Below are 21,132 nucleotides of genomic sequence, written 5' to 3'. Positions count from 1 at the left end.
TTCTTTGTAAACCAATTACACTTAACACTCATAGGAGAAGTTGAACCGACCAAGTCTTTCCACCAAATGATGTGGTTCTGTTCTAAAGTCGAACCTAGACAGTCCAACATTTGAGCTTGCACCTCTCCATAGCTAAAGAATAATATCTTAAACCATAAAGACTCAGGCGCTCAGACAACACTCACCACTTCCACTTACTAAACAAAGCCAAATTAATTTCCTCTCTGTCTTTGACCCCTGGCCCACCTAACTTCCTAGATTTGAAAATATGTACCAACTAACCTAATTAATCTTCTTCTTCAAATCGCCCCCACCCGCACAAAAAAATCTCTTTGCAATTTAACAATATCAATGACTACAACTTTGGGAGCTTTGAATAAAGTGAACTCGAAAATAGGTAAGTTTGTCAGGATTGCATTTAACACCACCACCCTAGCTCCGATTGACATGTGGTTACCTTGTCACTTTGATAGTTTACTTCTCAACTTTTCCAAAACATAATTCTAAGATGCCATTCTCCTATGATTCGCTCCCACCTATATACCTAAAAAATTGATAGAAACAACACAAAAAAATCAATCTAGGAACGATGAAGTTGCTCTCGTAAAATCCTCATGTAAGTTGAATCCATAATTTTCTCTTATTAAGGTTCACACGAAGCCTAAAAGCTAACTTAAAACCTCACATCATCGCTTTGATAGTCCACAAGTTCTCCTAGTTACCATCACTTATCAAGATAGTTTCGTCAGCGAATTGAAGTTCAAAGTGAACCTCCTCAATGAAATTGAAACCATGGAACTTATTCAACCGAATGACATTCCTAATTAAACCAGAGAGGCCCTTCAACAGCTAATATAAACAAAACCAGAGAAAAAGGATCCCTCTGTCGAAGTCTTCTACCAACCTCAAAATCCACTTAAGGGTTTCCGTTAAACAAAACCAACATCAAACTTGAAAAAACCAACATGTTCATCCACTTGAGCCATCTCCTTCCGAAATGCATTGTTCCCATAAAATGCTTCAAGTACTCCCATGAGACATAATCATACGCGATTGCAAAATCCACTTTCACTAGAAGACACTTTCTCTTATTTCTAGAAGCAAAATCAATGATTTCATTAAGAGCTAGAACTCCATCTATCATAAATCTTCTTGAAATGAAAGCTGCTAGTTGAATGGAGATCGAATTTCCCATCACCTTTTTCAATCTATTGGCAAAATCTTCAAAATAATTCGTTATAGAAATCCCACTAGACAAATAGGCATGTATTCCTCAAGACTTAGAGGATTAGTAGACTTTAGTATCAATGCAATAAAAGTAGCAGTAATTGCTTTAAGGAGTCTATTATTCCCTTAGAAGTCATTCACAAAGCCCACCACCTCCTTCTCAATGGTATCACAACAGTTTTTAAAAAAACTCATACTATAATCATCGGGGCCGAGACTTTTATCACCATCACTATTCCACACCACCTCTTTGATTTCTTCCAACAAAAATGTTTTATGTGGGGATCTCCAAAGTTCTTATGGAGATCCATAAACATAAATATTTTATTGATCATTTTTAACCAAATTAATAGTAAAAAAAACTAACCACGAGAAATAAAGAAATTAATCTTCTAGGATAAATATTTTTTTTAACAATATTTAATCTATACTCTTTAAAATCATTACCACCAAACTTTCGAACATGTTTATAAAATAAATTATATGAAATGACAAACAAATTTACATAAAAATTTAAAATTATATATAAATTAAAAATATTATGGTATTCTAAACAAGGGTGTGGACTCTACGGGGCAGGAAATATGTTCATTGTCTCGTCCCTGAAGTACTTTTGAGGGAACTTTGTTTCCTATCCTTGTTCCTGCGGGAAAATTTTTTCTATTTTTGGGACTATAAATGTGAAAATTCCAATAAAAATCTTTACTAACGAAGACAAGTTGACATTCTTAGAACAAGTTAAACTTAAGATGTAAAATTCGGTTTTATTAAAGAAAAAAAATAAGCCGCGTAAATAATTTATCATGAGGAAATTTTACAAGTCACTATGTTTGGGCTGATAAAATTAATATCTGTTCATAAATATATCACTGTTTTACAAATCATCAATCTTTACAACATTCCCATATAATACGCACCATGCACTAAGTTTCAGTGTTAAAAATACTTTACTAATCAAATTAAGATATTCTTATATTAATATCTTAATTTTGAAAGTGTAAAATCTTTAAATTATTCATAAAAATAGAAACTAATGTGTTCACATATTTATTTGGCAGTTCAAATAAAAGATATTAGTTTTGCTATTAACGGAGCTATGGATATGGGCCTAACCGCCCAACGTATCCAATACAAGATTTAATCTGCAACCTTCCGTGTTATACTTAACACCCCTATAATATATGTGCTTTTATTGTTATACCACTGTCTAAAATTAACTGTTTTTCATAAAGTATTAGAGAATATTGAAAATTTCAAAATTATACCGAAAGTTTTGAAAAAATTGCAAAAATATAAGTAGTTTCGAAATTTTTGATAAAGTAACCATAACTTTCAAGAGTTTTTATCAGAAATTTTAAAACTTCCAGTAAAAACTCTTGTGTGTATATCAAAATTTTTGAAATTTTCAATATAAATGTATGAGTTTTTACTAGGAATTTCGAATTTTTTTGAAATTTACGACATAAGCTTTTTTTAAATACCAATATTAATTCAAAGATACCGAACTTTTTTAAAAAATTGATATAATTTAATACCTGCATGAAATTTATAATGAATTATCAAAACATTTGCCTACTCTTTTTACCCAACTTTATCCGTGAACAATTTTCAAATTAATACAATATATGGAGAGTCATGTTTAATCTTGAGAATATCTCAATTCACTCATTCATACTCTTAGTCACCTAGCGCAATTACAGTTATGCACCTTGATTCCGAAGATATCTATCAGGAAGTACCTTTTTTGTGCCAAAATTTTCTTTTTTTCGGAGCTATATCTACGAAACGTCTTAGCGCCATAATATTTCGTAGATATAGCTCCGGAACTTTTTGTTATATTTTGAACCAGCATGATCACTCCCCATTATTGTTTTTCTTCTTCAACACTCACCTTCACCAACCTAAAAAACCTACTTCATCAATATCATTTTTCACTCCAAGAGAACAAGAGAAGACTGAATTTTAGATAAAGATTCATCATTGTCCATTACATTACTCACATTAATCATGAATTTTTTTATAAAAAAGGTAATGTTGCTTTCGTAGGCACAACTCCGGAACGCGTTAAAGATGAACACGTTCTGTAGGTACATCTCCGGAACATGTTTGTGTTGTTTTTTACAACAGTTTTTTAATTTTGTGTTATTTTTGTTATTATTTACAAATAGGTATGGTGCACCCTGATAATGTCTCAAAAGAATTAGTTTCTATAAACGATATTTCTACAAATGTTCAAGGGGTTGTCGTAAAGGCGGTAAATGTCAACAGTGATTTTAATAACAAGCAAGAATTTGATGATCGTGATAGCATGCTTACATGGAGTCGTAGGAATGCAACTAAACTTGATTTTGGTGTGGTAATAGAAAGATCAGTTAATAGTTTGGAAATAAGAAACGCTTTTGTAACAATGTTGTGCGAAAGGAGCGGGAAATACCATACTCCTCTATGGAAGTTTAAAAGAGTCGACACAGGTAGTAGAAAATGTGAGTGTCCTTTTAAAATTTGTGGTTATATGTTGGCTAGAAAGAAGTGTAAATTTAGTGTTATTTGTGGTTTGCACAACCATGAATTATACTCAAAGTTACAAGGTCATTCTAGTGTATGTCGGCTAAACTGGAAGAGAAAACATGTATTAGTGACATGACCTTGAATCTTGTGTAACCAAAAAATATATTTGCCACATTGAAACGAAAGGAACCCGACAATGTATCAAATATAAGGCAAGTGTATAACATTTGGTACCGCACTAACAAGGAGATTAGGGGATATAGAAGTGAGATGCAACAAGTATTGCAATTGTTGGATGATAACGGTTCTGTGTCCTGGTACAGAACTTGCGACGATGGAGTTACGATCCGAGATATTTTTTTGACTTATCCAGATTTGATAAAATTGTTCAACACTTTCTTGATGGTGCTCATTCTCGATTCTACCAACAAGACCAACAAGTATAGACTTCCATTATTTGATATGGTTGGTGTTACATCTACCGAGAAGACATATGCCGTTGGTTTTGCTTTTTTGAGTGTGAAAAAAAGGAAAATTTTACATGGGCATTAGAGGTGTGTTGATCCCTTTTGAAGGACCAAGTCGAGATGCCTAAGGCGATTGTTGCATGCCGCGATACCGTGTTGATAAATGTGGTGGCAAAAGTATTTCCTTCTTTTAAAGCATTACTTTATCGATATCACATAACATGTAGTGTGAGAAGTAAGAAGCGGTAGGGACGAAATAGGTAGAGACCGAAGGTGGAAAATTGGTGAAGTCTGCTGTGATTGTTGATCAAATAATGGATGCATGGAATCATATTGTAAATTCTTCGACAAAATAATTTTATGCCGATGCCGTCATTCAATTTCAAAAAGTGTGTGAAAAGTATCTTGATTTGTGGAAATATGTTGAAAGCACCATTCTTGAAAAGGTGAAGGAGAAGTTTGTGTGTACGTGGACTGATAATTTCTGACACCTTGGGAATACAACCACTAACAGAGTTAAGTTGGCACATGCTTGTTTGAAAAATTGGTTGGGTAATAGTAAGGGTGACTTGTGTCGAGATTGGGACTCCGTAAATCTCATGATTAAAAACCAACATAATGAGATACAAACCACATTTGGTCAGAGCATTACAGTGTTGGAACATCGATTTGAGGACAACATTTTTTATTCTCAATTGGTCGGTTATATGTCTCGGCTCGAGTTGAACTATATTTTTCACGAGGCCAAACAAGGTGAAACTGTAGGTTCCGATAGCGCAAAATGTGGTTGCACTATTTCTAAAACATATAGTCTCACATGTGCTTGTGTTATTGCTAAAAATATGAAACTAGGTGAACCATTAAGAATGGACGAAGTTAGCCCTCATTGGAAAAGACTTAGTTTTGATGATGATGGTTGCATGGAAGGAGGTAAACCAAATATCTCTATTTCTACTAAATTGGAAGCGATACAAGAGAGATTTTCAAAGGCCGATGATAACATGAAACTCCACATCAAAGAACAATTAAGGAAGATTGGATTTCCCGAAACAATCGACATGAAACCGCATTCTCAACCGGTAAAGACAAAGGGTGCTCCGAAGAAAATGAAGCTTACACCGAATGACAACTCAACTACATGGTCTCCTTCTTATTGTGAGCATGTTGATAAAAAATTTCCTGACTCACCGACTCCTAAATCTCAAAAAAGTTCCATGAAAGGAGTTCGCATAAGCAAACTGCCTTTGAAACTGATTCCACATAAAATTCCATTCATCAACGAGATGCCGGTTTTTATGCACATATACATCGAGCGGATCGTCAATGTTGAGGGGGGCGGTAATTTCAACTACCGATGTGTTTCGACTTTGCTCGGTAAGAGAGAGGATAGTTATGCGCTTGTCCGTCATCAACTTTTACAAGAGTTGAAGATGCATAAAGACTCTTACACGCGATTATATGGAGAGAAAGATAAATTTGAAGCGGTTTACGAATATCTTGTTCCTTGGTTGAGTGGTCACGCACCAGTGTCAAAATGGATGAGATTCCCGGAAATGGGACATCTTATTGCATATGCATATGATAGGGTGTGCATTGACTTGACGCACTACGGGTTTTCGGAAACCTTTTTCCCGCTCTACACCGCACTACCTAGGACTCCAAATGATCACATCATGAGTATTGGATGGCTTGCAAAATCAAGTCATTTTGTACAAGTTTACTTGAAATCGGGATGACCCATACCACCTACGTCACCGAAATGGGCGACTCATCATACCGCAAATGTCGAGACGTGGCCGAATATTTTTATTGATAGGAAGCACTAATTCGAAAGATTTAACAACATTGAACAGGAATCGAATGCGGAAAATTTCAAGATGGAACCACTAATAGATTTAGTCGGCGACACTTATTTTGATTTGTTTTGAATTTTAGAAGTGTAATATACTCACTATTTAACATTGCAATATGCTCACTTTCCTTATTATTATTATTATCAATTTTTTCCAATTGGAATATACTCACTTCTTATTATTATTCTGTTCTGATGCGGAAAAAATATAACAATGAAAGTTCCAGAGATGCATCTACAAAATATTCTTGAGTTGCAGGGAATGGGTATTTTCCATAGATATACTTACGAAACCAAAATATTTGGGTTCTTTCCGTGGATATAGCTACAGAAAGTTGTGTGACAGAAAATGGTAGGTCCATATTCACCTAGGTTTTCTATAAATTTATGGTTTCTTATGTTGTATTTCACACACACACAAAAATATCTTAATAAGATGTCAACATCAGTTGGTATATTGCAAGTGTCTCCTACTCCGACATCAAAACACCCAGGCGAACATTATTTAATATTTAATTTATGTTGAAAAGTATCAATGTAATGCCGATTTTAATTTATGAATGTTGTTTTTATCGTTGCAATTTTGATTTTTTGGTTTTCTGTTTCTGGGTGGCTTCCGTAAATATATATACGGACAAATTCCGTAGATTCATCCATGGAAAATTTTGACGTTGCGCAAAAAAAGTTGCGTCCAGAGTTACATTTACGAAAACAGGTAGTATTTTTGGAAACACACATGATGTATAAGAACCTGATGGAATAGAAGAAGAGAATCTCTTCATCTTTGAGGTGACATGTTAAATTCTAAAAACATTGGGCTAGATTGATCACCAAATAAAATCCACTTCAAAGAATTGGTCAAAGAGTTAACTTGCTCTCGTTTAATTTAACTAGTAACAAACTCGTGCGTTCGCACGGGTTTTGGTACATGACGCGCATTTATTTCATGTTCCCATTAATAATCAATATGTTGATGAGTAACTTTATGTTCCCGTTAATATTTAATATTTTGCTCAATAAATTTATTCCCGTTAATTTCAAAATATTTTTGAGGAAGAACTAGACGTTTTGGTCCGATATACCCGACGTGATTCGACTACTTTGGCCCTTGGTGTGTCCAGTCACTGGTACCGTGCTGTAAAGCGATCGATGAAGGACGTCATCTCTAACCTGAAACTTCACCGGAATATGTATGTGCATGAAGTAAAGGAAGCTTCTACCTCTCTTTTTGGGGTTAAAAATGTTTTTCTTCGCTCGAAGCTTGTTGGTTCTCTTCCCAACCAGGTGGCTCATCTAATGAGAACCATGGCGATAAAGAACCAAGCACTTTTAACTAATCAAAGCAGCTTAAGATTTGCCCACAAAGAATCAAAGTTCTTGCATTCTCAAAATGTTTCGTTAACCCATCAGCTGGATGACTGTATGAGTTCCATCCTTGAGGCAGTTTCGCAGTCATTTAAAAATGATTTGTAGAAAGTGGAACACTTCCACCATCCTTTGATGCTTTCAAGGAAGCAAATCCGACCAGATCAAGCTGTCATAGTCGAGGAAATTGTTTCTCTACGGTCTTAGACCTGTCGGGGCCCTCCACTCTCCTTTTTTCATGTACTATTTAGATAATACCTTATAATCGACGAGTATGTAAAAATATTTCAATGAAATGAAATGCTTTTTGTTACCTGCTTGAGGTGTATTTCTATGATCCCGAGTGCATGGCTCCAAATCTTAGTGAATTTACGAAGTTTTCCCTTGAAGTCAATTGTATGTCAATATGACAAAGGTCGATTCCTCTTCCCCTACTAGATTAAAACCCGATCAGAGGTAGACCTGTTGCCAAACCACCACGACATCTAGAGTGGCTAGCCGCCAAACAAGGGCAGGCCGTTATTCCCTTTGGGGAAATTATTTATTTAGTCAATGTGCAAAGCATCTCCGACAAGTACCCTGACTCTAGGTGGGGAATTGATTGCTTTAGTAAAACGTGCAAAGTGCTCTAACAACACCCATGACTTTAGATGAGAAATTTATTGCTTTACTCGTACATACAAAGTGTCTTGGATAACACCCCCGACTTTAGATGGGGAATTAATTGCTTTAGTCAAACGTGTAAAGCATCTTCGACATCATCTCTAACTTTAAGTTTGAACCGAGTATCGATTTCATTGGTCGTTCCCAAAATTTCATGTTGCCATGCATAATCATAAATAAAAGAATGTTTTATAAAGCATTTCTTCATTTACTATTTTCATATCTACATGTATATGCAGATAAAAATAATACAAGTACATTATTTAATCATGATTAAAAATAAGGAACATAATTGGACGAACTAGTCATCGCTTATTCCTTTAAGCTTCTTCTTGGTCGGGTTAGCCAATTTTTGGGGGGATGAATCCCTTCTTGTTGTGTTGTCTAGTGAGGGAAGCGACATTAATCTCCATATCTACTCCATCTCCTAGATATTTCTAAAGAGCTTGGTCGTTCCCAAAATTTCATGTTGCCATGCATAATCATAAATAAAGAATGTTTTATAAAGCATTTCTTCATTTACTATTTTCATATCTACATGTATATGCAGATAAAAATAATACAAGTACATTATTTAATCATGATTAAAAATAAGGAACATAATTGGACGAACTAGTCATCGCTTATTCCTTTAAGCTTCTTCTTGGTCGGGTTAGCCAATTTTTGGGGGGATGAATCCCTTCTTGTTGTGTTGTCTAGTGAGGGAAGCGACATTAATCTCCATATCTACTCCATCTCCTAGATATTTCTAAAGAGCTTGGTATATTCTCTTTGCCCCCTCTAGGTCAGCGCTGATGATGGTCGATTCTCCATGTAGGTTGTGATATTTAAGCTTGAGGTGCACCGACGAGGCAATGATGTCCAATGTGGCTGCAAAGGGTTGTCCCGAGATGAAATTGTAAACACTCCTCCAAGGAACAACAAGAAATTAGGTATTTACTATCCGAATGTCTTTACCATCACCTACAGAAACCATCAACTCTACGTATCCCCATGGATGAGTAGTGGTTTTGTTAAATGCCTGAACAGCAGAGCCTTTATACGATAGCAAACCACTTAGGTCAAGCTCCATCTTCATGAATAGTTGTGAGTATATAATGTCGCAGGAGTTGTTGCCGTCGATAAGGATCTGAGACACATCAAATTGTCCGATTGTGGCAGTGGTTCCGAGGAAAAATTAAGGATGACCATGTTGGTTGTCGTCAAATATGATTAATCATTTTTTAGTAGATAATCAACTATATATCAATTAATAAAAGATACTACCAAATGCCCTAAATTGACCTTTTGTGTTAATAATATTTACACTATATTAAAAACTATTTGATAATTATCTATTGAATCAATTATTTCCTTTTTAAGTCAACCATAACTTGACAAGTGGCAAAATTACTTTTCAAATTTCCTCCACATTTCTTTTTGTCACACTTTTTCACATTCAGTTAAATTTTCTCTCTCTCCATTTTCTCTTTCCTTTTTTATTTTTTCTAAGCATAAAAAAAATAACTACTTTAAAATGAAATGAGAGAAACTCATGATAATGATGAATATTCAAAACACAAAATTTAGTTTCAACAAAAAAAACACAATTATTTGATTGTTATTAATACAAAATTCATAGTTATTAAAAAATAATTCATACTTATAAAATTAAATATTATTTTACTCAAATTTGATAATCCACAATACTTGGACAGACAATTAAAGTTTTATTTCACGGATTATGATCAACACAATACATATTTAATTTTTTATTAACAATTGTCTTTATTTGAAAGACAAAATTCTTATTTCCAAATATCAATTTTTTTTATTCTCCATCTCACAATTTTTTTTTATTCTCCATCTCACAAATTTTCTTCTTCTTTTTGAATGGTTATTTAATACAAATTAGTATATATGATCATTATTCATTTTATAATTAAGTAACTCATTTCAAATTTACATGTATATCTAACTACATTTTATACTGTATCAAATTGAATAATACTCAATAATCATGCAAACAACTAACTTTTAATCTCACATATCACTATCAACACAATATCTATTTTATTTTCACACAATATTAATTGAGTTTATATCATCATTGTTCATGTTAGAATCAAGTAACTCATTTCAAATTTACATGTGTATCTAAATATATTTTATACCGTATCAAATTAGATAATATTCAATAGTAATTCAGTCAACTAACTTTGTTTCTGACAAGTCATTATCAACACAATATCTATTTTATTTTTAATCTATATTAATTGAGTTTATATCATCATTGTTCATTTTATACCGTATCAAATTTCAAATTTACATGTGTATTTAAATACATTTTATACCGTATCAAATTGAGTAATACTCAATAGCAGTGTAGACAACTGACTTTCCATATCACAAGTCACTATCAGGACAATATCTATTTTATTTTAATCAACAATTGTCTTTATTTTAGAGATAAAATCTTTATTTCCAAAGGTCAATTTTTTTCTCCATCTTATGAATTCCTTTTTAATTTTTGTACGATTATTTAATACAATTGAATTTATATGATCATTGTTAATTTTACAATTAACTAACTCATTTTAAATTTACATGTACAATTAAATATATTTTATACCAGAATAATACTCCATAATCGTGCAGACAATTAATTTTTCATCTCATAGGTCACTATCAACACAATACCTATTATATATATTTTTAATCAATATTAATTGAGTTTATATGATCATTGTTCATTTTACAATTAAGTAACTTATTTCAAATTTACATGTGTATCTATATACATTTTATACCGTATCAAATGAATAATATTCAACAGTCGTGTAAACAACTAATTTTCCATATTACGACTAATTATCAGTACAATACCTATTTAATACAATTGAATTTTTATAATCATTATTTATTTTATAATTAATTAACTCATTTTACATATATATCTAAATAATTTTTTATATTATATCAAATATATTTATTCGTGCAGACACACAAATATCTCGCTAGTAAAAAAATATAACAAATAAAAAAAAAAGTCTCAACACAATTAACCAAGGTATAGTTTTGAACAAATTTAACTACAATTTTTAGGTGTTTAAATATGCATATCAATTAATTAATCATCCAAATTATTATTGAAACATATATATGATTTTTACATGCATCTCATACATTAAAAGTTAGCTAGAATATTTTATCACCATCCATGGGTCTTATTTCATATTACATATTGCCTTAGCATCAAGCACACATTGCAACATAATATAATTAAAGTATACATACATAAACATATCATATGAATCACTCATTATTTGAGTTTAGTTGATAGTAATTATGATAATGAATTGAAATCCCAGGACATTTTCTCTTCTTGAGAATATTCATTCCTCCAAGAAAAAACACAATTGGTGACAATGTAGCCCAATCCTCATTCTCAGCACTATATCCAGCAAATAGTTTCTTCCTAGGATAAAACTCCATTACCAAATTATCATAAACCTCCATCAATTTATTGGGTTCAAAGACAGGAACAACCTCATTTTGAAACTGATAATCCACCCAATCAATGAGAGAAGAATAAGATTTATATAGTAAGAAATAATATTCTTTGTTGAGAGCAAAAGAAGGAGAAATAGAAGCTTCTTTTATAACACTGTTTTCCTTTAAATTTTTTATAAGTTGACCGATGCATTCAACAAAGTCAACGGGTGAAGCTTCGATACATTCGTACAAAACATCAATCCCGTCGATTTGGATATTGCAATCTTCGTAGTTTTTAATGATGTCTGTGAGTGATTCTGTTGCGTTGAGAATCCATGTTTCGTTGTTTTGAGGACAAAATGGAAAACTTGTACCACTGTTACCAATACTAATGTAGACTTTAATGTTGACTCCAGGGTTTTTGTTTTTTAGATCAGATATTGTTTCAGGTGTAACTTTTGTTATGTCCCAATTGGGTGTGAAAATTCCATTTGTTGGTATGTGGTTTTCGTCGTAATCTGTGGCAAATGTGAGGGCAATTTGGTATTCTTTTAGGAATTTGTTTGATATGAAGCTTTGTTTGAATGAATCATCGAATGTGTATTGTCGAAAGATAGACAACATTATTATTTTTGTAGGGGAGGGGCGGGGTGGGGATAGTAATAATATGAATAATTTTGATTTTGCTATGAAAATTTGCTAACATGGAATGTTCTTATATAGTTTTATTAATTGGAAATTTGAAGTAGAAGTTTTGTTTAAGGTAAAAGAGCATAAAGAAAGTTATATATGGAGTTACCTTTAAATTATATCTAAGATTAATTATTGTGATTCATGAGTAACTTGTTCTAATAGCAACATTAAGATTAGGTATACCGTTTCACCAACTTTCTATAATGGTTAAGTGAATATTTTAGCTACTTATTATTGGCTACTTATGGATATCATCCTAGATTTGCTCCTATTATCTTAATATTTTAGCTTCTATAATAACGGTATTATTTGTAAAATTAAGGTGGAATTGAACACACTTAAAGTAAAGCTCTTCGGCTTAGGCCCAATTAATTATAGATATAAGAAAGAATGAAATTGCAAAGTTAGAGCTGGAAGTGTGCATATGCATGAAATCAAAGATATGCTATTTCCACCTTTTTAATTCATTTCTACACTTCTTATTTAATTTTTAAAAGACAATAAAAAATTATATCCCTAAAAACTCCAAAATTAATCCTTCTTTAGGCAGTTCCTCCATTTATTTATTCTTATTTAAATATTTATTTATGAGAGATAAATATAAGTGATAAATTAATAAAATTTATTATTAAATTTGTTGATTTACAAAATAAAATAACATTGATTTATTTACTATATTATACCTAGACTTAAAAGTATTTTTTTTCAAACACTTTTGATCTAGAGGTGTTCATAATTTATTAACTCTACAGAAATAAATCACATTTATGATTCAGTTTAGTTAACAACAACTACTTCAAAAAAAAAAAATACAGTTAAAGGTTAAAATAATTTTAATTTAATTTAAAATTAATTTAGAATCTATTTGTATTTATAAATTAATTTATAACCAGTTTTCAATTATAAATTAATTTTATATTTTGAACTCTTTTAGAATCAATATTTTTTAATTTAGAAAATCACTTTTTTATTTAAAAATATATATTTTTTATGTTTTGGAATAAAAAAATACTTCATTTATTTTCAAAAATTTATTTTTTTAATTGTTTTTTATAAAAAAATATGCTTTCTTTAAAAATAATTTAAAATAATATTTTTCCAAAATAATTAATAAACGATTTAAACTAGTTTTGAATTTAAGTTTGGTTAAGTGAGTTATTTATAATACATAGTTCAGTTTATTATTCATTTAAATGGTTATAGTTTTTTTTTTTTATAATTCAATACAATTCAATTGAAGCATATGGTTCAATTATCCATATTTTTGCACATCTCTACTTTGATCAATCACCACCACAAAAATACACCATCCTTAATATTTCTTATAATTGATTTGTATTTTGAGATGAGAAATTTGATCTATAATTTTTTTTTTAATTTTGTCTAAAATTTTAATTCAATTGATAAAAGACAATATTATTAAATTGGACGTCAAAAGTGTTAGATAAAGTTTGTAAGTTGAATGAATCTAGACTTGAACCGTGTGCATGTAATCACTTTTTAATAGTATTTCAAACACTTTATATATATATATATATATATATATATATATATATATATATATATATATATATATATATATATATATATATATATATATATATATATATATATATATATATATTTTATTTGCAGCAATATCTTAGATAAGTTAGCATATATTTGAGTTTGTTCAAGACAAATGAAATCTGAGATTTTTTACTAGAGAGGGTAGATTAAAGTTATGTATTTTTCAGAATCCAAAATGTCATATTTATAGGCTAAGTAGCGTTGTTTCACAAGGATGCGGTCCTTGATGAAACACACACTTTCAACAATACTTCTTAGTACTAAATATTGCAACACTTTATAAAGTGTTACCATTTTTAAATTCAAAATAAGAAATTAAAGCAACGACTACAGAGACTAGAGCAACGATCACATAAGACTTGAGACCACTGCAGTGCCCTAGTCCATGGGACACTTTATCATCTTTTAATTTCTTTGTTGAGTTAATAAATGCAACTCAATATAAAAAACATTAAAGTGAGTTAAACTTTTTATATGGGATTATTTTCTTAAATGTTCATTTACTCACTTGTAAGTTTTCTTTATCATTTTGAAACACATCAATAATTATTGATGATTATTAATTACAACAAACACTAGGGTTCGAACTATGTCTCTTACGATTGTGTGTGACAACTAAAAATCTCAAATTCTACGAATACTGATTGAATCCTATTATTTTACTAATTGATTTTGTAACAATTAATTATAATAAATATAACAATAATATTCTTACAAAAAGAATATATAAGCTCCACCAGTAACACACCTCTGTTTTGACATAATAATGATTGAAATCTGGAAAACAAAACTATATAGATAAGAATTATTTCAATTGTTTGTTGAATTAACATACATAAGTAATGGATTTTTTAAGGCTATCATTTGTCTGAATGAAAGCACTAACAAACACATAGAAATACGTAGAAATATAGATGTGACATGCAGCAAACATTACTCCTAGCAAAGATTCTCTTGACTCGATATTCCACAATTGTGTCTTATGGTTTGTTAATTGAACCTAACCAAGTTATATCCTCTAAGAATTGAGATTAAGATCAAGTTGACTAATGCACACACCACATTCGGTGCCATAATAATCCTACAATTTCAATCAACCAAAAGCTTACTTATTTAGATAGGTTCGAGTAGATTTTCTCTATGCAGGCATGAGGCTCTATTCAGCTTCCTCATTTGTTGGCAAAATCGGTATATGAAAAGTTTAAAATAGAGGAAAAAGTTATACTTGTTATGCAATGACAATTAAATAAAATTGCCATATTTATTGAAAAATTTATTAAATCTTTGAAACGGATAGTCTATGAAAAACAAGTTAAAGCAAGTACGACATTTATCTAAGTGACACAAGAGGTCGTCTTTTTGGGTTTGGGTTGGGCTAGTGCTCAGAATAGGCCTGGTCGCCCAACAAGAGTTTAGGCTGCCCGAATCGGGCAGCTGTTGCCCGTCTCGTGATGAACATGGATGAGGATGTGTCTTAGAAATAACCAAGTAAAGAAAGCAGTCAATGGAGGAAAATTTTCTTCCGATGATTCAATGGAGAACAAGTCCTCTATGTAAAGAAACAAGTGTGAGTTGTATAAGTTCCACATTGTTTCGAGAAATAGAAGTTCAACACTTTATAAATGAGATGACACATATATTCATTGCCTTAAAGTTTTGATGAATATGTAGTGTCACTTATTTGGGTAAATCTTTGACGTTTAAGTGGGTTTTTGACCAAATATGGATGTTTTCCCTCAATGATGACCCAACACTCTCTTTGTAACGTTTTATGAGGAATGAGCCTAAAAAACCAACCTCTGATGTTTAGTCTAAGCTCAAGGGAGTTTCCTCTAAAGACCCATTCATGGAATGGTAGAGAACTTCTCACAAATGAATTAGTCATAAATACAGTCAAATATTCTAAACTCTCAGACAACGCTACACAACAAGATGATGTCTTCATTGCACTTTTTAACAAGTGCACTATATAAAAATTGTTATAGAAAATTCACTCTTCTCTTAAATATCATATCGCTCAAGACATCTATATTTTATCGATCATATTAGAACGGTCAACAAACTATATTTAGACATGTAAGTCAATATTTTTAAAAATGTAAGATTTAATTTCATAAATTTGTAAAATAAAGCGGGCAAAATTAAGTGAAAATAGATTATGCCGACCGACATGAATCTAGGGTTTAACCTGCGTCATGTTAGGTCCGACCAAAGTTTTGTGAACATAGAAAACTTGAATATTTTTTGAAAATCTATTAAAGTAAATAGATTAAATTGCATGTGATAGAAAATTGGTCTAATCTATCGTATTGACCTATTTAAATAACTTCATGTAGTCCATTTTGTAAAAAAAAAAATTAAAAAAAAAAAAAGAAAAAGAAAAATTCATCATAGAACTCAGGCATAATATTGAGTTTTAAAGTCCATATCATACTTTATATTTGGGCATGGGAATCAATAGTCAACCTTCCACTAAGTTGTAGTAAGTAGTGTTTTAGATATAGCAGCCAAGTTGAATACATAATGTGCCATTAATAACTATGGTGCTTCAAGTTCAAAGGGGCCTAAGAGTTGAAAACCCCATTGAAGTCCAATCTGAAATGACACATCGACACAGCCCAAAAAATGTTAGTTTCTTCTAGAAATTATGCTACGAAGAAAGTGCAATTCATTAACACGTGACAAGTAAGAGAGTGATCATTTATATCCATTTTCCATCACACTATAAATTCTCGAAAAGGGATCTTTCTTTGTTTTTTCTTTTTCTTTTTCTTTTTCTTTGTAGTTCTAGTAGTTAAGTGATTGTGCTGTTAAATGAGACTTATATACATGAGTTTTTCTATTCCACTTAAGCACTTACAAAGAAGTCTTGTGTGAAAAGCAAGGGCAATATCAAACAAATCAAACACCATTCCCACCTGTTTAGATATAATGTAGAAAATTTCTTTTTACATCCGTATAGGATAAAAAAAAACACTTTTGAAAACTCTAAAATATTATTTGAATGTGCATATTCAAAGACACTCATATCATGTTTTCAATTATTTCGGATATATTTGAAATCACTCTTCTTTGAATTTTTTTTATTTAAATGTTGAATTTAATTAAAATGTCTGGTGTTTTTTTCGGATATGCATATCCGAAAAAACTCTTTCCAAAAGAAATTTGGAATATTGATTAATTCGGATATGGATATTTGAAATATCCTGATATTCTATATTTTATTTTATTTAAAAAAATTACTTATTTAGTTAAAATATAATTAGAGTGTGTTATTAATAAAGAATAACTTAAATACAAATTGTTATAAATAAGAAATAAAAATATTAAATGACATTTTAATTTTGTAATAATTTATTTGTCACAATTTTTTAAAAATAATAAAAATAATTATTTTTTAAATGACTATAATATTATATATTTGGTGTGTTTCAATTAAACTTGAACTCTCTTGCACTAAGCGTGAAATGAAGAATCCTTTAATCAATAAAAATAATATTAAAGTAATATTGTTAAGTAATGAAATTTTCATATTAAGTAATATTCTTTTATAATCATTATAATTTTTAATTTATATTAACTTTTTTTCTTTAATTAATTTTATATGAGAATAATATGCTGATTTAAATATTTAATTAATTATATATCTTGATAAAAATGTTATATATTTAATTATATATATCTTAATTAAATTGGTATATATTTAATTATATATTTTGATTAATACAATTAATTATACTATTAAGACAATTGATTCACCTTGATTTTAATTTTTTAATAAATATTGAGTTTTTCGAATATGCATATCTGAAAATTCTAAGATAAAAAATTGGGTTATTTCGGATATGCATCTCTAAAGTCACCCATTTTCTAAAAAAAATGTGTCTCGGATTGCATATCAGAAGACAATTTTTTTCTAAAAAAGCAAAGTGATTTCGGATGTGCATATCCGAAATCACCCTTTTTTTATTAGAAAAATGTGTCTTTTGATATACACATCCTAAATATAGAGGTATTTTGAGGATTTTACCGCACCTGTGAATATATGTCGGTGTATAAAAAAAATTCCTACAATGTATCATCAATCTACTCCATGTGTTTTAACATCATGCTAATGTTTTAAGAAATTTATTAACTATGTTGAATTGTAATTTTTCTCATCTTAAATGATAAGTTTTTTTAGAAAAGAAAAAAATTTGTCTCAAGTTATAAGTTATTTTATAATTTTAATATAATATTGATGACATTTTTTTAATATATTTTCTATTATTTATTATTTTTTCTTCTTTTAAATTTTTTAATTTTTTTCTCTGTAATTAATGAAGGACAATACTATAAAATCATATATAGTTTCTCTTTCCATACAATATTAATTGTGTTTCTTAATTTGTATGAAATGTCTAAAACGTCTTATAATTTGGAATAGATGGGGTAACTAATTATGATATGTTTCTTTGTATTTATATAAAGTTTATTACTTTGTAAATTCTAAATTTATTTATTATTATTATATGACGGAACCATAATTGTTTGGTAATCGGTGGAGTAGTGTTTACTATGATGGAATTGAACTTTTTGTATAGGGGAGAGGGGGTTGAAAAAGACAAGAAGGTGTATAATAAGTATGATAAGTATGTTATTCTTCTTCATGAGTGTTAGTACTTTTTGATAGGCCTCTGTCTCCCCCTTCAACACGTTCGAGATTAGCATTTTCAATCATTTGTTAACCGTCTTTTCACAATTGCACCTGGTGAGTTGGGCCTACATTTATTCTAATATTTGAATAATTACAAGGAAGTGTTCAACCTTGACGCTCTTTTTCCATCTCTTCAAGATTCAACGTAGTACGGCTACTTCGACAAAGGTTCATGGCTTAATATCTCTTAAACATTGCTCCAAGATGTTTGAGGTCTACTCGAATAGCGTGAAGCACTTCAAGGACCGATTTTTCTTGGTCATTCCTCTCAACGAAAAGGCTCAAGCTAAAGTTTTCTCCATCGGCATTGGGCCGCCTTACCAATGCTCAAGCATATTTGCTAAGTTTTGGTGTCATAGCCGCTTTATAGAAGAGTCTGGATTCTATGTTTAAAAGATGGACGATCTGACTCAATAAGACATCTTCTTGAAGAGGAAATTGGGGAAATTTTGCGAGGCTTTAGGTTACTCCTGGGGTGTTACTCTTTCTAACATGGCATCGAAGACAAAATTAAACTGGCCCACAGAGACACGACTACTAATGAAATCAAACTCGAAGGAGGCTAAGAAAGACATTTTTGGAAATTGAATTGAAGAACACCCTCTTCTTTGAATATTGTTGTAATCCCTCCCAAAACATGTCTATTATTTTCTTGCAGATAAGATGAAATGTGAGAAAATAATGTGATAAATGAAAAGGGTCACCCAAGTCATTCCTTCTCCAACAGTTGTTTCCAAAGTGGGTCGGGATACGCCTATTCTGACCTAAGTTAAAGTTTGAGATTCAATTATCAATGTCATGGTGGAAAATGTTTCGGGCTCCCCGCAACCTTGACAATGGAGGAGACTTGGGATCCATTTCTGTCTTGAGAAGCTTCGAGTGGCCGAGCCACTTACTAAACGTCCTCAACCGAGGTTTGTTAAGGAACATGTGACAACTCCAACTGGGTTGCCTTCTCTACTACTAGCTCGCCTTGGGCCCAAAACGGCCAGGAAGTTATGGTTTTCCATCTCCAAAGAAGATTATTCTTATTTTTCAAACAAATCAAAATAAGCTCGTTAGGACGAGTTATCAGATTTAGCATTATATACCATTCAGGCATCAACCGTCTTGGTCATTGGAACTACCAAGAGGGGGGAAGTCTTCCTACCTAGTCGTCTTTAGAAGAAGAAGGATGTGCTCAAAGAGCATGTTGTTGTCTTGGTTGTTGAGTGAATAGGCATTAATAAGAGATTTGGGAAACGTTTACCTCATTTTTGGGCATAAAGGTTGTCGTTTAGCCTTTTTGGTATCCCGACACTCTGGTTGATAAAGTGAAGTTGCTTGCTCAGAAAGTGACAGAGATAAACGAACCTTAGCTTCCACTCAACCATCGTTATCTTTGGCGGATGTCACTCTCGATGAAACAAACTAATCCTTGGGTCTTCTGCGAAAAATAGAAGAGCTTGAGGCGTCTTTGAAGGAGTCTCAATAAGGTTAGAAGAAGGCTGAATACGGTTTTTGTGAGATGCGTCTCGAGAACCTTATTTTGTCCAAAAGGTACGCGAAAACATTGAAAGAGGGTTATTCTATTGTGAAATACTCCTTTGAAAGTGCTTCGCAACAGGTGGATTATTTTTATTCCACTAGGCCTATCTCTCGAGAGCGAGTCTGTCTTAAGAGATGGAAGATGGGAAGTCGTTTTACTTGGTGGATTAGCCGGATATGTGTTTTTTTTGTTCCAGTGTGTTTGTACCCGACAAGTATGTATCTAATAAACAATTTTCCTCTATGATTCTTGTCTTGTAGTGTATATTTTTCAATTTTAGTTACTTAGCATTGTTTTTACATGTTAATATGATATTGATTTTAGTTTCAAGTTCGTTTTGTTGGGACATAGTTGGCGCCATTGTTATGTGGTGGAACCAGAATTATTCGGTAAATAATGAAATAGTATTTGCTACGTTGATAGAGAGGAGAATAATCTGTAAGGTTATCAGTTTGACACCCAAGTTAGTAAGAGAATGAATAGTGATATGAGAGTGGGAATGAATTAGAATACTGGAGAATGGTGTTATTTTTCTCTTAAATAGTTGGAACGGTTTAAAATGAAAGCGCGAAGTGCGACGTGGATAACAGTCGAATTGATCCGAACAGCAAACAGTACTCCAAAGGCAAAATTACCTACTTCAAAGAGAATAGAGAACTACATGTACTTTGGGCTTGCTATTTTTCCTAACCCATAACAATTACCAATAATACGAGTAAGGATTCTTTCCATTTCTTAAAAGAAATGGAGGTGTTTTTTACTATAGTTTTAATGTAAATAAAAGATATATTGATACGCATTTCTAAAAATGTAACATTAACTACATATTTACACATTAAAATCATAGTAATGGACATCTCTATTTCTTTTGCGAAATGACGAGGGTCTTTACTCCAATAATACATAACTATATAATTCTATATAGTTGAAGACGCTGAGATTCTTGACTGAACTTCGAAATTAAACATAGTATTTTTTTTTTAACACTATTGTTTTTTCTACTAGTTTTACCGGTTTTCATATTTTATAATCAACACAATGTGAGATAGACATTGTAAATAAATAATATTGAAACATATTTAAGTTATGC

At 31.2% G+C, this 21,132-nt stretch overlaps 2 protein-coding genes across 2 annotated transcripts; one reads left to right on the top strand and one right to left on the bottom strand.

Moving 5' to 3' along the window:
* Window positions 1–3,297: 3,297 nt before the first annotated feature.
* LOC131621383 (uncharacterized) lies at window positions 3,298–4,287 on the top strand. Its single transcript, XM_058892421.1, has 3 exons — window positions 3,298–3,310; window positions 3,396–3,583; window positions 3,982–4,287. The coding sequence occupies exons 1-3, from the start codon at window positions 3,298–3,300 to the stop codon at window positions 4,285–4,287; spliced, it is 507 nt and encodes a 168-aa protein (XP_058748404.1).
* A 6,887-nt stretch (window positions 4,288–11,174) lies between these two features.
* On the bottom strand, window positions 11,175–12,205 carry LOC131621345 (ruBisCO-associated protein-like). The gene has a single exon (XM_058892386.1). The coding sequence runs from the start codon at window positions 12,178–12,180 to the stop codon at window positions 11,377–11,379; it is 804 nt and encodes a 267-aa protein (XP_058748369.1). The 5' UTR covers window positions 12,181–12,205; the 3' UTR covers window positions 11,175–11,376.
* Between the last annotated feature and the right edge of the window lie 8,927 nt (window positions 12,206–21,132).

This window comes from Vicia villosa, unplaced genomic scaffold (genome assembly GCF_029867415.1).
Source record: "Vicia villosa cultivar HV-30 ecotype Madison, WI unplaced genomic scaffold, Vvil1.0 ctg.000004F_1_1_1, whole genome shotgun sequence".
NCBI classification, from domain to species: domain Eukaryota; kingdom Viridiplantae; phylum Streptophyta; class Magnoliopsida; order Fabales; family Fabaceae; genus Vicia; species Vicia villosa.
Note: the sequence above shows the minus strand (reverse complement) of the source record. Positions and strands in the feature narration are given on the sequence as shown.